The sequence below is a fragment of the Stegodyphus dumicola genome, chromosome 2, assembly GCF_044657685.1.
Source record: "Stegodyphus dumicola isolate Sdum_Otavi_A_Nest chromosome 2, ASM4465768v1".
In the NCBI taxonomy this organism is placed as follows: Eukaryota; Metazoa; Arthropoda; class Arachnida; order Araneae; family Eresidae; genus Stegodyphus; species Stegodyphus dumicola.
The window spans coordinates 65,160,969-65,183,290 of NC_140769.1; the positions used below are offsets into that span (position 1 = coordinate 65,160,969).

General features: G+C 30.7%; 1 protein-coding gene across 1 annotated transcript in view; it reads left to right on the forward strand.

Annotated features, from left to right (window-relative positions):
• The window catches only part of SCAP (SREBP cleavage activating protein), a 112,059-nt gene that overhangs the window by 63,225 nt on the left and 26,512 nt on the right, over window positions 1-22,322 (forward strand). The window contains exons 15-20 of the mRNA XM_035351342.2: window positions 3,279-3,369; window positions 4,121-4,349; window positions 9,486-9,628; window positions 10,134-10,411; window positions 14,790-14,905; window positions 21,274-21,766. Of these exons, the coding sequence (XP_035207233.2) occupies window positions 3,279-3,369; window positions 4,121-4,349; window positions 9,486-9,628; window positions 10,134-10,411; window positions 14,790-14,905; window positions 21,274-21,766 (1,350 nt within the window). The remainder of the gene's footprint in view (window positions 1-3,278; window positions 3,370-4,120; window positions 4,350-9,485; window positions 9,629-10,133; window positions 10,412-14,789; window positions 14,906-21,273; window positions 21,767-22,322) is intronic.

Consider the following 22,322-nt stretch of genomic DNA (forward strand, 5'->3'; position numbering starts at 1 on the left):
TTACATATTTGAAATTTACATACCAAATTTTGAATGTTATGGAAATATATGAAATTTTAAGTTGGTATATAGGGTTGATAATCTTTAACATGAAGCTTTTGATTTTAGCTTCGTTTGTAGAGACATTGGGATCTTTTTGGAAGAAAGAGAGATGAAAATTTAGCAACTGCCTTCGCCGGGAATTGAACCACGGACCTCTGGAGTAACAGCCCTGCGTGCAGAACCACTACATCATGAAGGCACGCTTGGAAAGCAGGAGAAATACCTTATAAGTTGTTGCATTAAAATAATCAAACTATAAATTATATGTTAGTCAACGTAACACACTGTCTAACAATTACTGAAAATACTAAGGCAATACACTACAATTGATAGTGTCAGCAATCAAATGTGAGAACCGACCCCCACCTGTTAAAAAAAAATGAGATTTAAAGTCTAAATACTGCACAAAATGCACTATTGATGGATGAATGTTGGAACTGCGGGGTTTGCTTTTAATAGATATAACAAATGCATACTGTGGATATTGCAGTTTGAGCAAATTTTATTATATTTATGCTACCTATAGAAGTAGTACTTTCTCAAATTTTTTGGTGTATTGCTATTACATAAGCAAAGGCTTCACCATTGCGAAGAAGATGGTTCTAAAGCGAACCTTTGAAATTAGTTCTGCATATTTATGAAAATTGTGTTGTATTCTTACTGCCTTAGTATTTTCAATAATTGTTATACAGTGTGTTATTTTATCTAAAAAATTATTTTATCTAATTTGTAGTTTGTTTATTTTAATGTAACATCTACAAACAAAAGATATGTGTTAAAGGAAGAAGGGAATTTAATTGATGCTGCAAAAAAAGTTAGTTTATAAAAAAAAACCTTCAAAATGATTTTTTTATTAGAAATACATGCATTGGATTTTTTTGGGGGGGGGGCAGGATGGGCAACTGAAAGAAAGTAAATAATGGAAAAAAATGACTTCTAAATGCTATATCATTTGGCTGACATTTATATAAAGAATAATTCAGGTATTCAATATAGCATTGGGTTCCATATTTTATCGAAAATTTCCATTTGTCTCGATGATCAGGAGCAAGCTAAACCGAAGACATTTAAACATTAAAGAAGCTGCAAGAAGCTCAGAAATATTTTCAAAAGTTGGGATTTTTCAAAATTAATTTACAGAGCTTGATGATAACAGAATCAAATTAATGAAGGGATCAAGCTTTCATTTGCTGTTTCATTCAAACTTTCAAAATGGAATTTAACTGTACATCACAGTGATAAAAATTTAAATAAAGGAGAAGTAAGTTTGAAAACGAAATATTGTAAAAAGAAAAATGAGCGTTATGAAGATGATGAAAAGAAGTCTTAAGAAATTCTTGAAATAGAAACTGGTGAGGCAAAAAATGTGCTCAGTGGCAAAGATGCCCTGGAATGCATAGAAGTAGGCTTACCTTGATGCAGTTTGCTCAGACTGGGACAATTTTGAGAAATACTCATAACAAAAAATAAAACCTACTAGGATAAGTACCTATGATTGAAAGGCTAAATAAAGAATTTGTTAATAATAAACAACAATGAGTTAAAAGAAATTTTTAATCACTCAGCTGAATGTGCCTTATTATTAGGAACTTTAGTATTTATCACTAGTGGTAAACTTTCTTTAAAAATTCTTTGTTAATGCTTTTCATGATTGTTTTTAATCTTTTTATAAAAAGTTCACTGCAGTTTAATTCATGGTTAATTTTCTGCTTAGTGAAGCATTTATGGTTTATTCAGGCATTCTACCTCTTTCTTAAAACCTTACAATATTCATTATTGAGAATGCTGTTTCTACTAGTACCGATGTGCCTCAAATGTAAAAATGTATTCTACTATTTGAAAAAGATTGAGCGATGAAGCGTTTTTTTTATTTAAAATGACTGAAAAGTTATATCCATTTTTCTTCACAACGTTTTCAAATTTCACGATTAGTTGAAAAGTTTTTGCAATCAATACATTATCAAAAAGTTGGTCATTGTTTATTGTATTATTTATGACAGTTTAATTCTTTCTCTCAAAACGTCAGTTGAAAGAATTAAAATGTCACAAATAGTAGAGTAAACGTGGATCAGCTTTTTCAGACCATGTTAATTCATTGTTGTTTATCCAAATAAAAGAATCTGCTCCATCAAAACTGTTTTCTTATTGCTTAATGCAAGAAAAACATCTCTCATAAAATGCTGCAAATTCTTGTCATGATATTAATAGCTTCATTATTAAATTCCTACTATTAGCTCACACTCTCCCTATATTTTGTTCAAATTTTCAGTCATTAATAAAATACTTTTTATTCATCCACTCAAGTTTATTAGCCCAAAGTGCTAGAGGGCCCAGAAGGGCTATTAAGTTCATTTTGTCGTTTTGTGTTGATTTGCTTTAAATGGCAAATCACTTTTTAAATTGTTGCCACCAAATATTAGAACCCTGTATCATATTTAAAGAAATTAAATAATGTCAGACCTTGCATAAATGTATGTATGTTTCTCGCATTATGATAAAACAATGGTACCTAGAGCATCAAATTTTGAATAATATGCATCTCCATCCAAATATGGGCATCTGGAAGCCCAAATTTGAAATTAGTTTTATTAGCTATTTCATATTTTGTAAAGCATTTATGAGTTTTTGATTAAGAAACTCAATTATTTCAAAGCAAGCAGTAGCAACACTGTACGGAAGAAAAGCATTTTTATCTTCAGCCTGCAAGACTCTGTGTCAGAAATTCTAAAGATATGCTCTTTTTGTGATACTGCTATTGAATTTTATGGTTTAAGTGCAAATAACGTGATATTTAATAAATAAAGGTAACACACAAAATGCTAAAAAAGTCCCTTTGGACTTAATATAAAATCTGAAAGCTTTTAAGATTTTTTTTTTTCATGATTAAAATCTTTTTTTCTTTTTTTTTAAACTGGAGGGGAGGAGAGAAAGGATGATATCTTTCCTTTGGTGTTTTAATGATTTCAGTTACTTGTCATGCGTGAAGCATACATTCATTTTTATTTTGTGAAAAATCAAAAAATGTTTTCCTCAACTATATCTTTTCTTGTCCGAAACATTATTTGAAGATTTTTTTTTTAATTATTTTTTATGTAATGCAAGTGTATTTTACGAGAATATTACCTTATCATTTAAAATAAAATTTAGCATCTAATGATGTTAGTAAGTTATTTTATATACATCATGCCTTGACCTGTAAATTTACTGTTTTACTTATGAATGAATGAATTTTTCAGGTTTGTCTAGTTATGTGGATTTTTCTACTTGTTTATAGTTCTGGTATTGTAGAAAAGTATACTGGGAGCTCAACATTGGTTACTAATCAAGGTATTTTAATTCTTTATCTTCCTTTTTGCATTTTTAAATGGCATCTTTAAAGTAGAAATCAAAATATCTGGAGTATTTGGGACCATGGCCCAGCCAGCTGTTGTTAAGAAAAAAAGTAAATAATTTGAGTGTCATTTTTGTCTAAATGAAGTAGTGCATATTTATTATAATGCTAGTAAGGGAATTTTGTTTCTATGACACATATTTTCAACAGAGTAAAATATTTTTATGTGCCTCAAAACAAAATAAAAACACATTTTTCCCCAAGAAATTTTTCCCAATTATCTTTTATTTATCTGACTACACAACCCATTTGTGTGTCAACTAAAATAATTAAATTAATTTTTGTTTACACAAGCCGTAAGACTAAACATACAATCTTAGTTTTATTATTTCTATTCTAAGGAATTATTTTAATTTTCCAAAACAAAATTCATTGTCTTTTTCTGTTCAGATTATATTAATGAATAATATGTTATTTTAGTAATACACCACTATAAAGTTAACAGTGTATTAATATTATTATCATGTGTATTAATATTATTAACATGTGTATTAGTTTTATTAACATTAAATTAACAAGAAAGTAAAAGTTCATTTTTCATGGTTTAGTAAAGTAATTTGTTTATCTGGAGCTTGGATAAGTAAAGTTTTACTTTGTATTAAAAATCTTGCTTATTATTTAACAACAATATATGTATGGTTAATTAATTTTAATTGCTGTTTTTGTTTATATCATTTTATATTTCAGTTATCAATCCTTTGCTCTCGAGTATCTCAGCTAAACCCAATGCAACTGTTACAGCAGTGAGTGATACAATTGGACCAAAGCAGTGGAATTGCAGTGAACAGATTGTAAAGGAATTCTCAAAAAATGTTGAACTGCGCTTAAAACACCATAATTTGAATTTGTGGCAATCTCTTCATTCTAATCATTGGACCACTTTATTTGGCTATTATAACATATCTTTATCTGGGAGGTAAGCAACTGTATTGGGACTTTTTCTGTATTTAGATATCTTAGTTTTTATAAATTTACTGTTAATAACTAAAGTAGCCTACATTTTATGAGCTTAAATTTACTGCTAATAACTGAAGCAACTAATTGTTACCATCATCTAAAATCCTTGTTCAACTTGTTCCTTGATGTTGTTTTAGCATATTCAACATAACTTGATTGTTAAATCTAAATAAACTTTGGTTAAAGCACAGTTTTCAAAGTCTGTTTTTTTTTAACCCTCTCAGCATTACGGCCGGAAAATTCCGTAAAGAAGGCTGCCTTCTATATTCATTAAACATAAAAATTTCTGCTAACTTTTCATTGTCTGATTTCGGTTTGGATGTATATTGGAAGAAAAGGAATCAAGGTACAAAATGAAAGAGTAATTTAATTAAAATAAAAATAACAAAAAAATTATCACTTATTCATAACATTTTGAGGAACTTTGAAATTTCAGCGCTAAACCCGTAAAGCTCGGAGGATTAAACAAAGGCAAAACAAGTTACTGTAAATACATTCCAATAAATTTCATTTGTGTAATTTTTCTAGAATTTTTTATATGCAATTGGCTATCAGTTTTGTCTTTTAAAATTCAGTGTTTATTTTTAATCCCCCCTTCCACCAAATTTTTCAATTTTTATTGTCATAAAATTGTCATGGTTAAAATTAGAGAAAACCAAGACTGAAACATAGAGACTTACTACAATGACCACAAGCTTAATATCATTTACAACGTAGAAGATTCACTTATGCTTGAAACTCTAAAATAAAAGAAGAAGAATGCAACTATCAAGATAATTTTAGAAACTAAGATTTTTAGTGAACAATATCTCAGTTACTTGCCCTCTTAATAAAAGTTGACTCCTTTCCACCCCAAAAATAGTTTCATGTCTGCAACAGCCAGTCTCTCTGTTAGATGCAGTTCAGAGCTGCTTGCTTTAGAAGGTTACAAATTTAAGCAGTTATGGCAGTTTTTCTCTGTTGATATCTTGCCAATTAAAAGAATGTAGGTCATGTTTGTGCTTCCGTTTCAAATCTGAATTTAGGGCTAGGAATCCATATTGCTTGTTCTCATCATTTTGACAGGCTTACATGTCAAATCTGAATTTTTACATTTGTGATATTTTTGGTATGAAACCTCTGAGAACTTAATTGCATACAGATAGAATAAAGCAAAATTTCAACAATAGAAGAAAATATCTTCACAGAGGAAAATTCTTCTATTTAGATTTTATTAGGAAAACCCAAGTGTTAACTAGTGTATAATTTTAATCATGTATTTCATGGAAAGATTTAATATTCATTCAATGCCTTTCATAAATATGGATATTTTATGGTAATTTTCATATAATTTGAGTGATTCTTAAAGGTTTGAACAAACAGCTAATAAACTGCTGAACTTATAGGAATCTTGCAAGAGAACTGTTTTGCTAATTGACTCATAGTCCATTTTTCTGGCTGTGTTTTTATTTGTATTGGGAAAGTGAGATTTCGAATTTGTGATATCCCACACTTATGGTGGAAGCTTATTTACCCGTGCATTATGAGCTACTTTAATATTTCTGAAGATTAATGAAAAAAGAAACTGATTTTCTTTTTAAAAAAGGCTGTAATCTGCATAAGCCACTGTTTCCTGTCTCTTATTGTTAGGCTTGTTTTGTATGCATTGATATAGTTGTTTTTCAGAATATGGAAAATTTTATGAACCTTTAGATTATGCAAATTTGGCCTGTCCACATTTTAATAACAATAACTTGTTCAATAATTAAATTAATTTATATTGAAAAATTATAGGAGGCTTTAGGGCTTCGTAAAGATAGTAATTAAAATAAATGATAATATATAATAAGTATAGTTTACTTGAAATGGTAAAGAATATTTAAGCTATTTCCTATTGAATTGGTCTACCACATTATGCACCAGTTTCCAAAAGTTAAACAACAAATGGAAAACTGATAACTCAAAAGTATGCAAGGAAAGAGGATGAATTAAGGTGAAAATATTTATTATATCACTTATAACTTAAAAGCACTAGAAAATGTTATACAGAGTATTTACATCCGTCAGATGTAAATTTTTTGTATCAGATGTAAATACTCTGTATGATATCCAACAGGAAAATAAAATTTCTTAAAGTCGGACAAGCAAATTAAATACAAAAGAGCTTCTCGATAGTGAGTATTATCACACCAAATAGCAGTGCAGTCCTGGCAGCTGTATCTTATGCTATTTATGATGTTCTCAGTTACCTGCATGGTTAGCAGTGGCCACTGATCAAATAAAGCCATTCTAATCCCATCTAGAGTTTGGTGAGGATGTTGGAGGCCAGCAACATGCCTCTTTAGAGCATCCCACACATGGTCAGTGGGATTAAGGTCGTGAAAGAATGCTGACTTTTTCATGAGTATGCTGCCTCAAGAAAATGGAGCATAAGGAGAGCAGTGTGAGAGAGCATCTGCTTGCATAATGAAGGTATTGCCAGTTACGGTGGCTTATGGGTGAACAACAGGATCGAGTATGTATTTCTGTTCCTCTGAGCATTCAGAATTCCACGCAAGGCTGATCCTAGCAAGGAGGCAAAATAGTACAAAGCACAGGGTTGGTGAAGTGACTATCAAACTTATTTCAGTTAAAAAGGGTGGCCAGTTTGGTGGTCTAGGATCGGCACTGATTCCATGTAACATCATATACAGGTCTGTACACCCACCTGACGATACTTCTGTCTACAAGAACACTACTTTCTGTATAGGTATCCCTATCCCATATATTAGACAGGATATATTAAGGGTTTCAAATCAAATGTCCTTAAAAACATCAAGAATCACTCTCTAAAGCAAAGCAGGACTCATCAGTGAATAGAATAGACCTCTAATTCTGATTTTCAGTTCAGTTTACATGCCCACTCTGTGGTAGGAGCTAAAGGATTCTCACAATGCAATTTGCATATAGCGTACAAACCTGTTTCCTTCAGCCTTCTGCATACTGTCCTGGCCAATGCTGCCCTTTCTGTTGCAGAGATAAGCATGAATTTAAGCTGAGGTAGAGTTTCCTGTTGCAGTCACAAATATGCAGAAGTTCTTCTGCGTTGTGCAGAAGTCGTAACTCTTGGCCTATCTTTGGTAGGTCTTTGACAGGCTTAATCTATAGTTAGAAATTGGTTCCACAACTGTTTTACTGCAAAAAAATCAACATTTAGCTATTTTGCAACCTCAGGCTGTCGTTGAGTTGCTTTTGATCAGCCTATGACTGTTTATTGCAATTCTGCTATCAAATGTCATCTTGAACTCATTTTTACACTCTGCCATTTCAAAATTGTTTAATATAATATATCACCATTTATTGAAAAATGATTCCTTCCTAAAGAGCTGTTTTTTAAACTGTATTGTATTTATGTGAACCAATTGCATAATGCTACTCCATCCATCTTGCCTTTTTTTGCAACATATTGAAATTTCAAGAATTTTTAACAGCTTTTGGTCAATTTGTTGCTTGACTTTTAAAACCCACTGTAGTTTAGAATATTTTTTTAAATTATATGTTATCTTCTATAATGATCACCATAAGTGATGTGCTGTTATTATAGTAATTAGTTCTTTACCAAAAGTTATGGTATAAAAAAAAACCCTGCAATAGATCATAGTTTTAAAGTGTTATATTTATTTAAATGCCATATCAATAATTTATTTTAGAAAAGTAGAATTAATTTGTTAGTTGATCATTTTGTTTTAGGAAAAGTAAAGTGTCTTTAATAATGCTACAAATTTTGTATATATGTAAATAATTTTAGTTAAATTATATGTAAAATTGTGATATATCTTGTATAATGCAACATGAAATCTTTGAAAATATGATGCTTTGCCAAAAAATAATACTACAACACCAAATCTGTGTAACATTGAGGTAAATGGTTATCTTGTGATGGTTTTGGCAAATTTTTGTCACCAAATTTGGCGAGAAAGCACCAAAAGTTGTCAAACCTGGCAACAGTTTGGTTTGACCCTTTTTATAATTGTAATTGGCCTAAATGCCTGGGTAACCATAGTTGTATTTAGCCCTATGTGACTTTTAACCATATATGCCTTTCAGCAATTTTGAGAAAGGGAAGGTACTTGAAATTCCTCGGCGGCCAGGAGAAAACTATATAAGACCAGAGAGAGCATCAGTTTTCAGTTCAGAATTCAATTCTGAGTATTGAGAGATCTCAGAGTGAGTTACACTCTTTAGATGAGCTTTACATTGTGTTGTATTTTACATTCTTAGTAGTTTGAAGTGGTAACTACAGATTGTGCTCTTTTCTACTGAAAAGAGCTATACGTATACTTTTATAGAAAGTTCCTGAACTGTAAACTGTTTCTTTTGGGAAAATAAATTTTATGAAGCTATCATCAGTATTGTGTGTTCCATCCATTACAAACCCATACCCATGCAACAGTAATATGTTAGTTGATTATTTTAACCGAGGTAAACATAATTTTTTGTATTCTCCTCCTCTCCCGTGCATATTTCAAAATGCTTTCCTTATGTTTGTTCATCATGCTGTGGTGTACCTAGGCGTGTTACCATATGTTCTGTCAAGTTCACTCTGCATCTCAAGTTTCCCATGTTTTGTGCTTTTCACATAGCATGACCCACAGGGTTTCTCTTAAGGTAACTGCTTTTTGCTTTCCTTCCTTATAACTACAGTTTTCACTTTATAAATATACTATGTCAACAGTCATTGACTATTATTTCCATAATGTTTCGAGAGCATAATTTCTTGCAGTATTGTATACATGTATAATATCTTGTTCAATGGGTTCTCTGATTTTTTTTAAAAATTAAAAATCATTAAAGGAGATTCGTGCTAAAAATACTGTTGCACTTAGTTGCCATATTCTGTAATGTTTCATCTGAAGGTTTAATTTATATTCATGTTTTAGATTATGAGATTTTTATAAGAATAATACCAATTATGCTTTGGATTATTGTACTGTGTGTCTGAAAGTTAGTCTTCTGTGGTGGTGCTTTTATTAATGCCATAATATTTGCATAATTAACTGATTAATATATGATTTTACTTTTTATGCAAGTTTTGAAGTAAATTCTCTATTAAGCATTGCTTATTTTCTGTTTTTAGGTTTATAAGTATTTTGCCTCCAATACATGTATCTACAGCGGTTGATTCTGCTACTGCCATAGCACTTCGTAATCCTAAAGATTATGACATTTCTAAAAATTCATATTGGAAATTCCTGTCCTCTGGAGAAAGAAAAGATGGAGGTTAGATGGATGTCTTCAATTTCCAGATTTATTTTTGTTTTTCCTTCAAAAATAATGATAAATAAATAAAATAAATAACTGTTATGATTTCATTTCTTATGTACTGTGCTGATAAACAAAAGAATATTGTTTTAATGTTTAAGCCACATTTTTATGAAATGATAGGAGGGATGAATTTTTTTTTTTTTTTTTAACTTCAAATACGCATTTCTCATGACCTAAAATCTTAAGTTTTAAAACTATGCAGAGTAGCAGACACACTTAAGTGATGTAATTTAGGAACAAAGATAAGTGTTACCAAAAAAAATATATTTTATGTATAGTTAAAATTATTTCCATCGTAAAATATTGTTAAATGTGTAGTTTGAAATCACTTTTTTTTTTCCTTTTTTATTTATTCCACTTTTTTTTTTTTTTTTTTTTTTTTGCATGTGTCATAGGATAGACAGTCTTTTAGTATGAAATATGGAAAATGAGTCGCATGCATGTATTCATATATTTTTAGATATTGATGATCTTTTGTCACAAGACCTTCCTTATCATCCATCTTCACCTGGAGAAGTTGCACTTGCCATAGCGCTAGCAGTTCCCAGCTTGCTATTCTTTATTTATCTTATGGTTGTACTATACCGCTGTATGTGTTCTAAACATTATGCTGAGTGGCGGACATCTTGGAAATCCTCTGCAGGACTGGAGTCGAATAGGAATGGATATTCTGAAAGTACAGCTGATGCCAATCTTGTGATGGAAACTTTCCCTATGAAATTGCATGGACATTCGCAAGTTAGTAACTGAGGCTTAATTTTTTTTTTTTTTTTAATATAACTGAATCTTTTTTTTTTTTTTTTTTTTCTTTAAATGCTTCAGTAGGTTAGTTCAGTGGTTAGCTTCAGTAGTGATTCCATTTGCTGCACTAATTCTGTCATTATGCAATTAACATCAGTTATCGAGAAATGTACTTCCTAATTCCTTCATAATTCTGTATATTAAATTAATTAAAAAAATATGAGCTTTTGTGTCAGTTTAAAATTGCAGGAATTTCAAAATAACAGAAACTAAATTGCCAAAGCTACCAAATACTTGTAGTCTACTCACTGTTCTATTTTTGCCTACAGAATAAGTTGGTTATACAATATTTATAGGACTTTTCTATATTGTTATGTAAATATAGTCCATTTCCCATTAGAAAATTCATTACAAAAGCATCCTTCCCATTAGGCAGATAGCCTTTGTGTACTTTGTCATACTTGGATGGTTGAATCCAAACAATAGATGTTTATGAGTAGTTGAAATATTAATGTTTTTTTATTGTGCATCTGTATTCACTTCACTGAATACAGTATATCTACCAAAAAAAAATATACAGTTTATACTTACAATTACATTGTTATCATAATGAAATATTACATTCACAGTGAAATTGTTAAAGTCAGCTACTTATGCCTTCCCATCCTTAGTGATGTATGTGTAAGAAAGAAAGCTAAGAATTTTATAGTTGACCTATGGCTGCGTGTTAGGAACATATTTATGACACTTATGGTTATGAAATTGTATTTGATAGAAAATATTAAAATGTCTAAATAAATTGTCTTTTTATATCAATAAAAGTTATGTTGAAAATTGTGTTTTTATAACTTCAAAAATAAGTAAAACATCTTCTTTATGATCAATAAACAGTAGCCTCTAAATACGATGGGTAGGATTTTATTACAAACTAGAAACAACAGCTAGTTAAAAAGAGTGAGCAAAAATTTAATGGTCATCATTTGTTTTTTAATACTCTGAATTAGACAGATGGTGGAAATTTCTAAAATATTTCACTATTACCACTTGTGGAAAATGCTTTTTTAACTAAGCCAATAATATTTCAGTACAGTAATTTGAAATAGAACATCATTGTTTTTTGTGTTTATTTCTTTAATGATTCTTTATTTAATTATTCATAACATTTGAGGGTTTTCATCAATCTCTTGATTCAATCCATCTTAACTGTTTGAATGTTGTATCAATCTGTTGATTTTATTCAGTTTAGTTTTCTGGATAGTTTTCTTACTTCCAAGATGCAGCTTATTAGGAAAAAAAAGGGGGGAAAGAAGATAAAGAATAGTAACTGTGAAAGCAAGGGAAGATGTGACCTGCAGCATTAACTGCATCATAATTTTATGTTTTCTCTCACTCCACTTATTTTCTGAAAGAAGTATCAATGGCATAAGTATCTGGACATGTTGAAAGATTTCATAATTTGTTTGTCCAGAATATTCCAAACATTTTCTAACAAAATGGTATGTTTTTCTATTAGTTTTGAGATAACTGACTATTGCCGAGACCAATTTTTTGCATTTTATGAAGAACAGAATTGTTCTGTTTTCTTTACATTGACATGCATTGTTTACCTAGGTAGTGAGTGAAATCAGGTCATTTAATGACCTGTGTGATTGAACATATTAGAAAAGGCTGGATTAAGGAACGTACATTTTTAAGATGAATAGCTATCACTGTCAGCAAGGTAGGAGTTTATCATATGATATGGCTGCCAATCCTCTTGGTCCCTTGGTAGGTCATCATTTTTTCCAATTTTTTTTAATTTTTAGCTGTTATGGAGGAATATTGTTTTTTTTGTGGCAGTAAATGAAATTTATTGAATAAATGCAAATTGTGCAAATTTCATTTCTTCTTCTGTAGTGATTTTTGGCACAATTTTCCATATTAAATATGAAATTTGAATCGTTTTAATCTTTGTAGACTTCAAAACTCAAGCAATGTTTAATCATTTAATACTTATCTTTATTTTTTGTACATCAATATACAGTGCATTATTAAATTTATCCACACTATAATATACATTTTATTTCTATCATGTTTAAAAATACTTTGCTAAATTAAAGCTTTTTTTCGAACTCAAGATTTTCTCAAAAGTGTAAGAAAATTATAAAATGAAATTAGCCATAGAATGTAAAATTTAGAATATCTGATTAAATACCTATACTATTAAAAAATGTGCATGTCTGCTTTGTTTGTTTATGGCATTATCTCCTCTGGAATGGCAGGGAGTTGAGTTTCGAGGAAGGTACAATTGGATTCAAAAAATTCATGGGAAGCCATTTCGTCCATTCTGATCTTCATACGACTTTAATCAGCTGGGATATTAATTAAAAACTCTAAAAATGCAAATTTCCACCCTCATTTTGGTAATTAGAGGATTTGTGTTTTTTTTTTTTTTTTTTTCCTAATGTATGCCTTATCTTCCTTAGTGTTAAGTTTTAAGACTCATAGTTTGATCAATGTAAACTAACCATCTGACCGGCAAGGCCATATACATGGTGCTTATAAGTGAATAGTGTGGTTTTAAAACTTAATAATAAATCAATCTATTATCTTACCTGAGGTAAAACCTACACTGTAAGTATTGACAACTGTCCAAATTTCTCATGTGTTGCCTGCTGTTTGCTTGTTATGTTTACTGCACAATGTCAGTTTGTAAGATGGCGTCGCAACAGGAAAAGGTTTTCTGTGTGCTCTATTTTGAGGTGTCCGGATCTGTGGCTACAGTGCAGCGTGAGTTTCGTTGCATGGTTTAGGAAAGACCCCCCACTCAAGAATAATATAAGTAGGTGGTATTGACAGTTCATGAATACTAGATGCCTTTGTAAAAGGCAATAGTTCTGGTGTGTCTGATGCAAAAATTGGAAGAGTGCATGAAGTGTTTCAGTCCAGGCCTCACAAGTCACATACTAAAGCAAGCAGGGAATTGGACATGCCAAAGAATACAATGTGGAAGGTGTTGCATAAGCAGCTATGTTTTAAACCATACAAAGGGGGATTAGTGCCGGGACTTTACACCAGTGGACTGTAAAGTTGAAAATGCTTGGCTTTTTTAAAGAAATGTAGTTAAAAATGGATGAAGATTTTGCAATGAAGTTTAATTTCCATGTAAGTGGCAAGATGAACAAACATAATGAGGTATCTGGAGAAGAAAAAAAAAAAAAAAAAAAAAAAAATACCCACATTCACAGATACTGTATCAACATGATTCTCCAAAAGTAAGCATTTTCTGTGTGGTGTCCAGTGAGAAAGTATACAGCCCATTTTTCTTCAAATAAGAATTTGTGATCAGTGACTTATTTCTAGACATGTTGGAAAGCTGGTTGTTACCCCAGCTGAACTCTAATTATGATGATTACATTTTGCAACTAGATGGTGCTCTGCCCCATTTTCATAGGAATGTGTAAGAGCTTATATTATTCCTGAGTTGGACATACTGCAACAGCTGACAACAGGCTTCTTCTCTGGTCACTGGATTTAACACCAAGTGATTTCTTTCTTTGGGGTTTTGTTAAAGCCCGAGTTTATGTACCGCTAATGTTCGTATCTCTTATGGAAGTTTGTGATTGAATAAAGCATGCACTGCAGACCATCATGGTGGACATGTTACACTGAGTATGGGAAAAATTTGATTACAGTGTAGATGTGTGTCATGTGATCAAGTGTGCACATATTGAGGGATTGTGATTAATGCATCAAAATCTTTTGACATTTCCCACTATTTATGATGTAAGGTTTGCTCATAAAAAGTAATACATTGATTTCTTATTAATTTATAAAATTATACCATTCATTTATAAACACCCTGTATATACGGCGTAGAATATTTTTTGAGACATCTTTGCGAAAGTATGTATGTATACATGCATTTTGAAATGTGTCCAATAAATTGAAGGAATGTATTAAAAGGACATTAATCCAGGTATAAAGTACAAGAGGCATTTTCCCATTAAAATCACCTATTTCTAGGGCATTTTGGGAAAATTTGCACATTCTTAGCAAAATTCCATGCTGGTCAGAGGGTTAAACCGCATTGGCAAGGCATGATCCGAAATGGAGTCTTTAAATATGGAACTGCAAATTTTATTGACAGAAGAGAAGGCTTCAACTGCACTTCTACAGCCAAAAGAGGTTCTATATTTAAACCTTCAAAATTAATCCTGTAAATTTATGAATATTATGACGATTCTTGTTGCTTTAACTCCTCCAATAATTGAAACTATCTAGTTAAGCTTAAGTGTTTAGCAATTATATATATGTATTTTTTTTAATTCATGATTTACAATGTAAATTTTTTGTTTAAATTTTTTATTAAGTCTTATTCTGCTGTTTTATTTAGGAATTGGAGTACATTTGTGCTGATAGTAATGTTGTTATCAGTTCCTGCTTGGATGGAAATATTAATGTGTGGGATTCTATATCTGGTGAATGTCTCACTTTAATACGCCGATCCAGGTATATTGTATTAGTTTTGCTTAAGCATTAGTTTAATTCTAAATTGATATGTCATGTATAAGTTTTTCATTATCTTGCAATTATAAATTCATATGACATTTAATGCAGTATACTATGATGGCAGCAACCTCTTGATGATATACCAGTGGAACACCTAGTATTATTTTTTGTTTTTATTTGATTTCTTTTGGCTTACTCTGTTCTTCTGTTCTCTAATATATCCTATTCTTTTTCCAGTTTTTTCTTCTTACTTAGAAGTACCAAATTCTGGCTGTTCAAAAAAAAAGTATAGGGTTGAAACATAAGTAATGGCCATTTATGTTGTGTTTAAAATTACGCAGTAAAAATAAAATGTATTGGCGTAATGTTTTGTGTTATTCGAAAAAGAATCTTTCCCTCTACAAGAAGGCGTATTTGATTTTTTTGTCTGAGCTAGATTTTGTTATTTTTCAGATCATTAAAATGGAGTTTCAATTCGGCAAAAATAAGCAACCCCCACCTTCTTTTTGCATTTTCAACACCCACCTTCTTTTTGCATTTTCAACACCCACCTTCTTTTTGCATTTAATCGAGGTGTCAATGCTGCAGAAGCTGCCTGAGAGAATTGTGAAGTGTATGGAGAAGGTGTAATGCTTGAACAAACTGCAAGAAATTAGTTTACTAAATTTAAAAATGGAAATTTTGACCTTGAAGACTGCTCGTTCCAGACGACCAAATGAATTTATGAAGAGCATTTGAATCAACTTCTGCACAAAGATGCGTGTCAAACCACTTGAGAATCAGCCGAATGAATAGGTTGTAGCCAAATGACTGTAGTTTGACATCTTGGGTCTATAGGGAAAGTCCAAAAACGCGGATATTATTGACTAATTTATTGTTTTTTGTTTTCTTAAAATTGGAATGTAAAGAAGTGGTAAGTAAAAATTCTAACTATGACATCTGCAAGTAAGGACAGAATAAAGGACACTTTCCTCCCAAAAAAATTATAAAACTGATTTAAAATGAATTCTGAAGAGAATTTTTCATGGTGTCTGTGCGTACGTACATATCTCTCATAACTCAAAAATGAGTAGCCTCAGAACATTGAAATTTTGAATGTAGGACTGCTATAACATGTAGATATGCACCTCGTATTTTGGGTGCAATTGACTGCACCAAAAGTATATAAATATATGTATATATATATATATATCCACTCTGTTACTCGGATCAGTGAGCTCAGATTCTTTATTCTTATATGTTTGTAAATTGTGCATTTTTTGCTTTAAAAATGATTGAATTATTATGCACATTTGACATATTTTAATATACATTCTTACAGATATCACAAAAAATCTTCTAGGCCGTATATATACGGCCTTGCCGTTTAGAGGGTTAAATTAAAAGTAAATTGTATATGTTTGACCATTAGTCCAAATTTTTAGTTTGAATTTGAGTGTTCTTGTTTAATTACGTCACCATGAGCTGTAATTGATTTTATTAGCAGCAGAGCATGCCTTTATGTTTTCAGTTCTTTTAAATAAGAGTCTTATTTAAACCTTTGTCTGATATTGCAGTTACTTTCAGACATAGTGATAATATGCTTCACGTTTGTCGAGGGGTTTGGACTATTTAACTTAGGAGATAAAGCACGGAGAAACTAGCAAGAACATCGGTTTTTGCATATTGAAACAAATCTCGCATTGTTCGAAAAGATGCTTAAAGAGAAGGAAATTGATATAAACTAGCCAAAATATCTGGGAAGGGTTCAAATTAAAATGAAGGATAAATATTTTGCTGAGTGTTATTGTTACAAAACATAAATGTTTTGTAGCTTTTAATGTGTAATTATCCTAATATTGTTTAAGAATCAATGTCATAAATTACATGTATTTTAAACTGAAATTTTATTAGATTTCGATTTTGATAGGGCTTTTTTAACAAATATTGTTAAAAAATAAAATTTAATAGTGGCCATGTAAATCCATAATGACTAAGGTTATTAACTTACGTAATTTAATTATTGATAGCTGTTTACGCTTAAAAATTTTCTCTACCTATTAAAGCAAGTTATTGCCTTTCATTAATACTCACTGTGGTCAGGCCCACCAGCAGCCGAGCGGTAAAGGTGGCGAACACTGGTAGTTTGGTCCGAGGTTCGAATCCTGCGAACGGGCTGGCTGCATGGGCGTTTTGATGGTTTTCCCCATGTGTAATGTGTATACAAGCAAATTTTCCTTAGAAAGTCCTCCATGAAGGCATCCCTCCCTTTAGGCACATAGCCCTCATGTGCCTTGCTATAAATAATCCAATCCACTGTGGTCACAAGATAAAATACAAAAATGTAAAAATTCAAGTAAAACGTATTCTTTGCATCTAGTGAGACTTGAAATAATACAAAACAACTCATCACCTCTGGTGCTTTAATGGCTTATTAGAACCTTAAAGTATATTAACTGGGTTACAACTCTTGGAACTCTACACGAAGCTACGACACAAACTGCATCAAATAGAACCTGACTGACTTTCAACACTTGCCAACCATGCATACATCAGGTCCTTCAGGTTTGTTTGAATCAGCAGGTCTCTCTCTAGATTAGCAGCAGCGGTGACAACATTCAGTCTTTTGTTATGAATCATGCTGATTATGATCTTACTTCTTATTTTAACTTATGCCATTTGACAAAATCTACCTGCTATTTATGAAACCAAGTAGACTGACCAAGTATGTGACAAAATGAGGCATAAAAAATATCAACAGAAAGCTAACTGTTAGTAAAACGTAAATGTCACTTATCTTCTTTCAAATATGTCCAACTATTGTAAGTGTAAAATATTTAATGCTACTTGATAAATTGCATAAAGTTTATTTTATTCTCAAACTTGTTAATAATTATGTCAATTAATTAATTCATTTTTAGTAATAATGCATACTATTTAAGGATCTATTTTATTTTTAGAATGGTATTACAAAAGTGAAATTCAGGCATAGATAATATTTTTAATTGAATTTATTCAGTTCTCATTTGCTCATAGGTCCTTAATTTTTTTCATTAATGGTCCTTAAATGTACTTAATTTCCGTGTTTGGAAATGTGTACGAACCCTGGAAATAAAATATGTTGAATCTATGACTAGAATGTTTGTCTCCAATGTTCATCATTGTATCTACGCAATAAACCTCACCCATCTATTATATATGTATCTGCACATACATTGTCTACAAGCTCTTTTTTATTGTTAAGTGGGTAAAATTATGCTTGAAACTCAATCATGCCTATTATAGTTAATGATTACAGGCTTTTGTGTTATGGATAACTATACTGAAAATAAAAAGGAATTGGGATGAGGGAGGGGAAAAGAGTACTGCAAGTGTATTGTTATTTAAAGTAGCCTGATATTATGTAAAACACATGCTCAGTACTTAAGGTCCAAAGTTTTCATTTTGTTTTTTCAATAAAACTAGTATTTAAAATGATAATAAAATTATATAATATATGCAAATGTTCTTAGTAAACATTTATATAAAAATTAGTTTTTCACTAGTTAGAATACATAGATGTATATGAAAATTAAGTAGCCTACAATAATCATGATGAAAGCACTTATTTTCTGTTTTTGGTGAAACTTTCTACTATGATGTTAAAACTGTTTCGTATTTTTAAAACAATAACTGGAATTTCATGTTCATCATCAATATTTAAGAAGTAAAGCTCACAGCACTTCTTTTTGAGTTCTCTGTGTGTATATGCACCTTAGTTATTATGCACCTTAGTTATTTTGGGAATGCATTTCTAAGAAATAAATGTTAAATGAAATAGCATAAAGTGGAATGATTTTTACTTATAACAAGCCAGAACAAGGGAGCATTTTTTTTTACATGCTATTGTTTAGCAATAAAAAAATTACAGATTAGAATGTGAATTTATATTGTATAACAAATTAAAGCTGTTACAGAATTACAAACTCTCACAATTCAGGCGGGAGACTCTCGGATTCCAACCGTTCTCCTGCCAACCTAATTTACAATATATTTCTCCCGATTTTATCTTATTCTTAAAATTTCTCATGATTTTATGTAGTTTGCCTTAATACTTTGTTATTTGCCCCCCCCCTCCCAAAAAAGTGATTTTGGGCATCTGAAAGCACTTATTTTTTCTCTATATTTTATAAAGAAAACCAAAATCATTTTATCAGTAAGAAACTATGGTGCCCTTCTGCTTTGTGAGAGCACATGTGTCCGAAAAAGCCGTGTTCTAGTTCTCAAGTGAACATTGAGCGCCACTGCGTGTCATCTGGCATACATTAGCCACGGAGCATAAAGCAAGATCGAGGTTGTTATTCGTTCATCTAACAACTAAACGGTGTGAGTGCACATGCTTTTGAGAAATAGTGTAAGAAATGATGATATTTTGTTTTAGTTATGTGTGCGAAAAGACAAAATACTCATGTATTTTTCAAAAATCATGCACAGATGACTTCTATTATATTCTTAAGGGAATGCAGTTGCAATGTGTACCTTTTGTCATAACGATTTTTCGATTTCGCATGGTAGAAGTGCCGATGTTCTCAAATACGTGTGTACACAAAAATCTAAGGACAATATGAGTTCTATTGAAAAAAATTGAAAAATCACATTTTTCTGTGAAAACAAAGGACCAAAAACTTATTAATGTAGAATGCCTGTTCTCTGCCTGGAGTACAACCTGCCACTGAATGCATCAGATCAACCTTTATTTAGAAAAAATTTTCCTTATAGCAAATTCGCTCAGAAATACTGAAGTGCAATGACCAAAGCGGCTGCAATTTGTTAAAGAAATGGATATCAAAAATAAATCTTCAGTTACTGATTACATTAAAACAGTTCCATTCTGCCTCTCTATAAATGGAGGCAATAACACCAATTCAAAACTGTATCCAATCGTTGTTCCATTTTTCAATCCAGTGTCTTCAAAAGTAAAGGCTAGTTTTCTTTATTTAAGTATAGTTTACTCCCACTTTAGAAGGACATTTGATTGTTATAGTTATTTAATATATTACAACTAATTCTTAAAACTTTTAAAGAAAATGCAATTCCTCTGGATAATTGCTTAGTACTTGGTGCCGATAATGCACCAGTAATGGTTTGAAAGCTGGTGTTGCAGACATCTTGAAAAAGGAAAATTCAGATTTGAAAGTTATGAGGTGCACCTGTCACCTCTTAAATTCAGCAGCTGAAAAGGGGCAGCGTCTTTACCAATAAGTATGGATGAATACATTGTTGATATTTATTATTATTTTGAATGGAGTACTAAAAGGAAGGAAAAATTGAAAAATTGAATCTCCTGATTTTTGAGTGTTGTAGGTTAGCAAGTATGCTGTTATAATGAATTAAACTCCAAATCATAAAAATAAAACATCGACTAAATTGGTTGTTTAATGATATCAAAATATGATTTCAAACAGATTTTATTGCATGGAATAAATATAAGTTTGAATTATTTTGTGTTTTAATAGATCTTTAAGCAACTTCAAATTAAGTCTGAAATTTTTCTGCTGAAATATCTTTGTGAATGTTGTAGGATTGTTTGGCTGGCAGATGTGCATCATTTGCACCTTCTGCATTTATTCATGTTAACTTGTTCATTAATGATTTGAACTGTAGAATAAAAATTCTTGGTTCAATGGTTGGAATGTTTTTAACTTGTACAATAAAACAAAAGCATTTAATAATTTTACATCATCTGGTTTCTACTGATTAATAATTAGTATCATTTAATAGGGATAGTAATGAAATAATTGAATAGTAATGAATCATTCAAAATTTAACACCCACCTCCTTAGTATAACCATTTAATTATAAATTCATTGAAAATAACAATGTTAGGCTTATGGTCATTTTTTATAAGGTTCTATGCATTTCATCAAATCAGTGTTGTTCGAAGTAATTTTAAACAGGGCTTACTGTACAAGGAATGGCAAACATTAAATGCATCATTTGAGTGATTTTCCTTTTTTAATGCACATGCTATTTTTTAATAACATGACAAGGCTGTAATTGTTAGGATTTTATGTAAGTATATTGTGATACATCGTACACATATAATTATGATTTTTTTATGAAATATAATGTGATTTTTATTTTCTTCATCAGTAACATTTTCTAGATATTTATGATTGATATTTGCCAGATTCTGCTTGTTTTGCAAGAAGTGCCAATGAATTCCTTTTTTAGTTACAAATTCTTTAGAAAAAGTATTATTCAAGATTTCTTGACACTCTGAAGTTTAGCTCAAATATAGCAGTAGTATTTCTTCCTTTTAATGTCTTAAGTGAAAAATATATTTTAGGCTACTATTATTTTTAAGTAGTTGTGTTGATTTTCGAGTACTGATTTTATTGTACTTCTAGGTTTTTTGAATCTACAAAGAGGAAGACAGTTCATTCTAGAAGCAATGGTAGTTTTTCATCAGATTCAACATACAGCTCATCACCTCAATCAGACAATGGAGAATATATGAGCCAACATAAAACCTCTAATAGTTCATCTGTAAATTTTTTACCTCAGCAATCTGAAAGTGCTTGTAATTTTCCAAAACATTTTACATTTGATAAAACTCCCCATAGTACTGTAGATGATTGTATGCCTGGACAAAAATATGACTTTAGTAGATTTGCTGTATCAGAAGATAGTCCATCCAAAGAGATGATAATGGAGGATGCTTATTCATTGAATGATTGCCATAATATAGCTCATGAATTTCAGCATTACAAAGACTCAAATTATGAATATACAGACAAAGGGACAAAAATTGTACATTCCATATTATCTCCTCAAGCTGTATGGAGCATAGATCATTATGGTTCTTGTATTGCTGTTGGCTGTAGGGAAGGCCGTATTGAAGTGAGTGTTTCTTTTTAATGATAGAGATGTGCTGTCGAATTATTAATAGTTAAATATTCTGGTACTTTTTTGTTTTCCGAAACTGTAAACAGAAAGACGATTACAAAAACACGTGAAAATTAAAATTAGTTTAAAAGTATTGACCAGTAATAAATTTTAGATTTTCTTTATATTACAACACTTTTTACAAACAACTTGACATTTTCAATGCTTGTAAATGTACTAGAAAATCATCTGTAAACTTAACTTGGGACAACACATTATATAAAGATATTTAAGCAGAAAAGCTTCAGCTGCGAGGAGTCATTTAAAAAAGTATTGTTAGTTTAATATAATGAATATGTTGATCATTAATATTTATGTTGATACAATTACATACATGACTCATTTAGCTTTATTTATTTTGACATAAAGCTTTATTTATTTTAATTAAAAAATTATTTTTAAAGCATCCTGATATTTGAAATTTATTAAACTCTCTGATTTTTTTAAAACTTAAAAAAAAAAAAAAAAAAAAAAAAAAAAAAACATAAATGAGAATGGTTTATAGACTGCA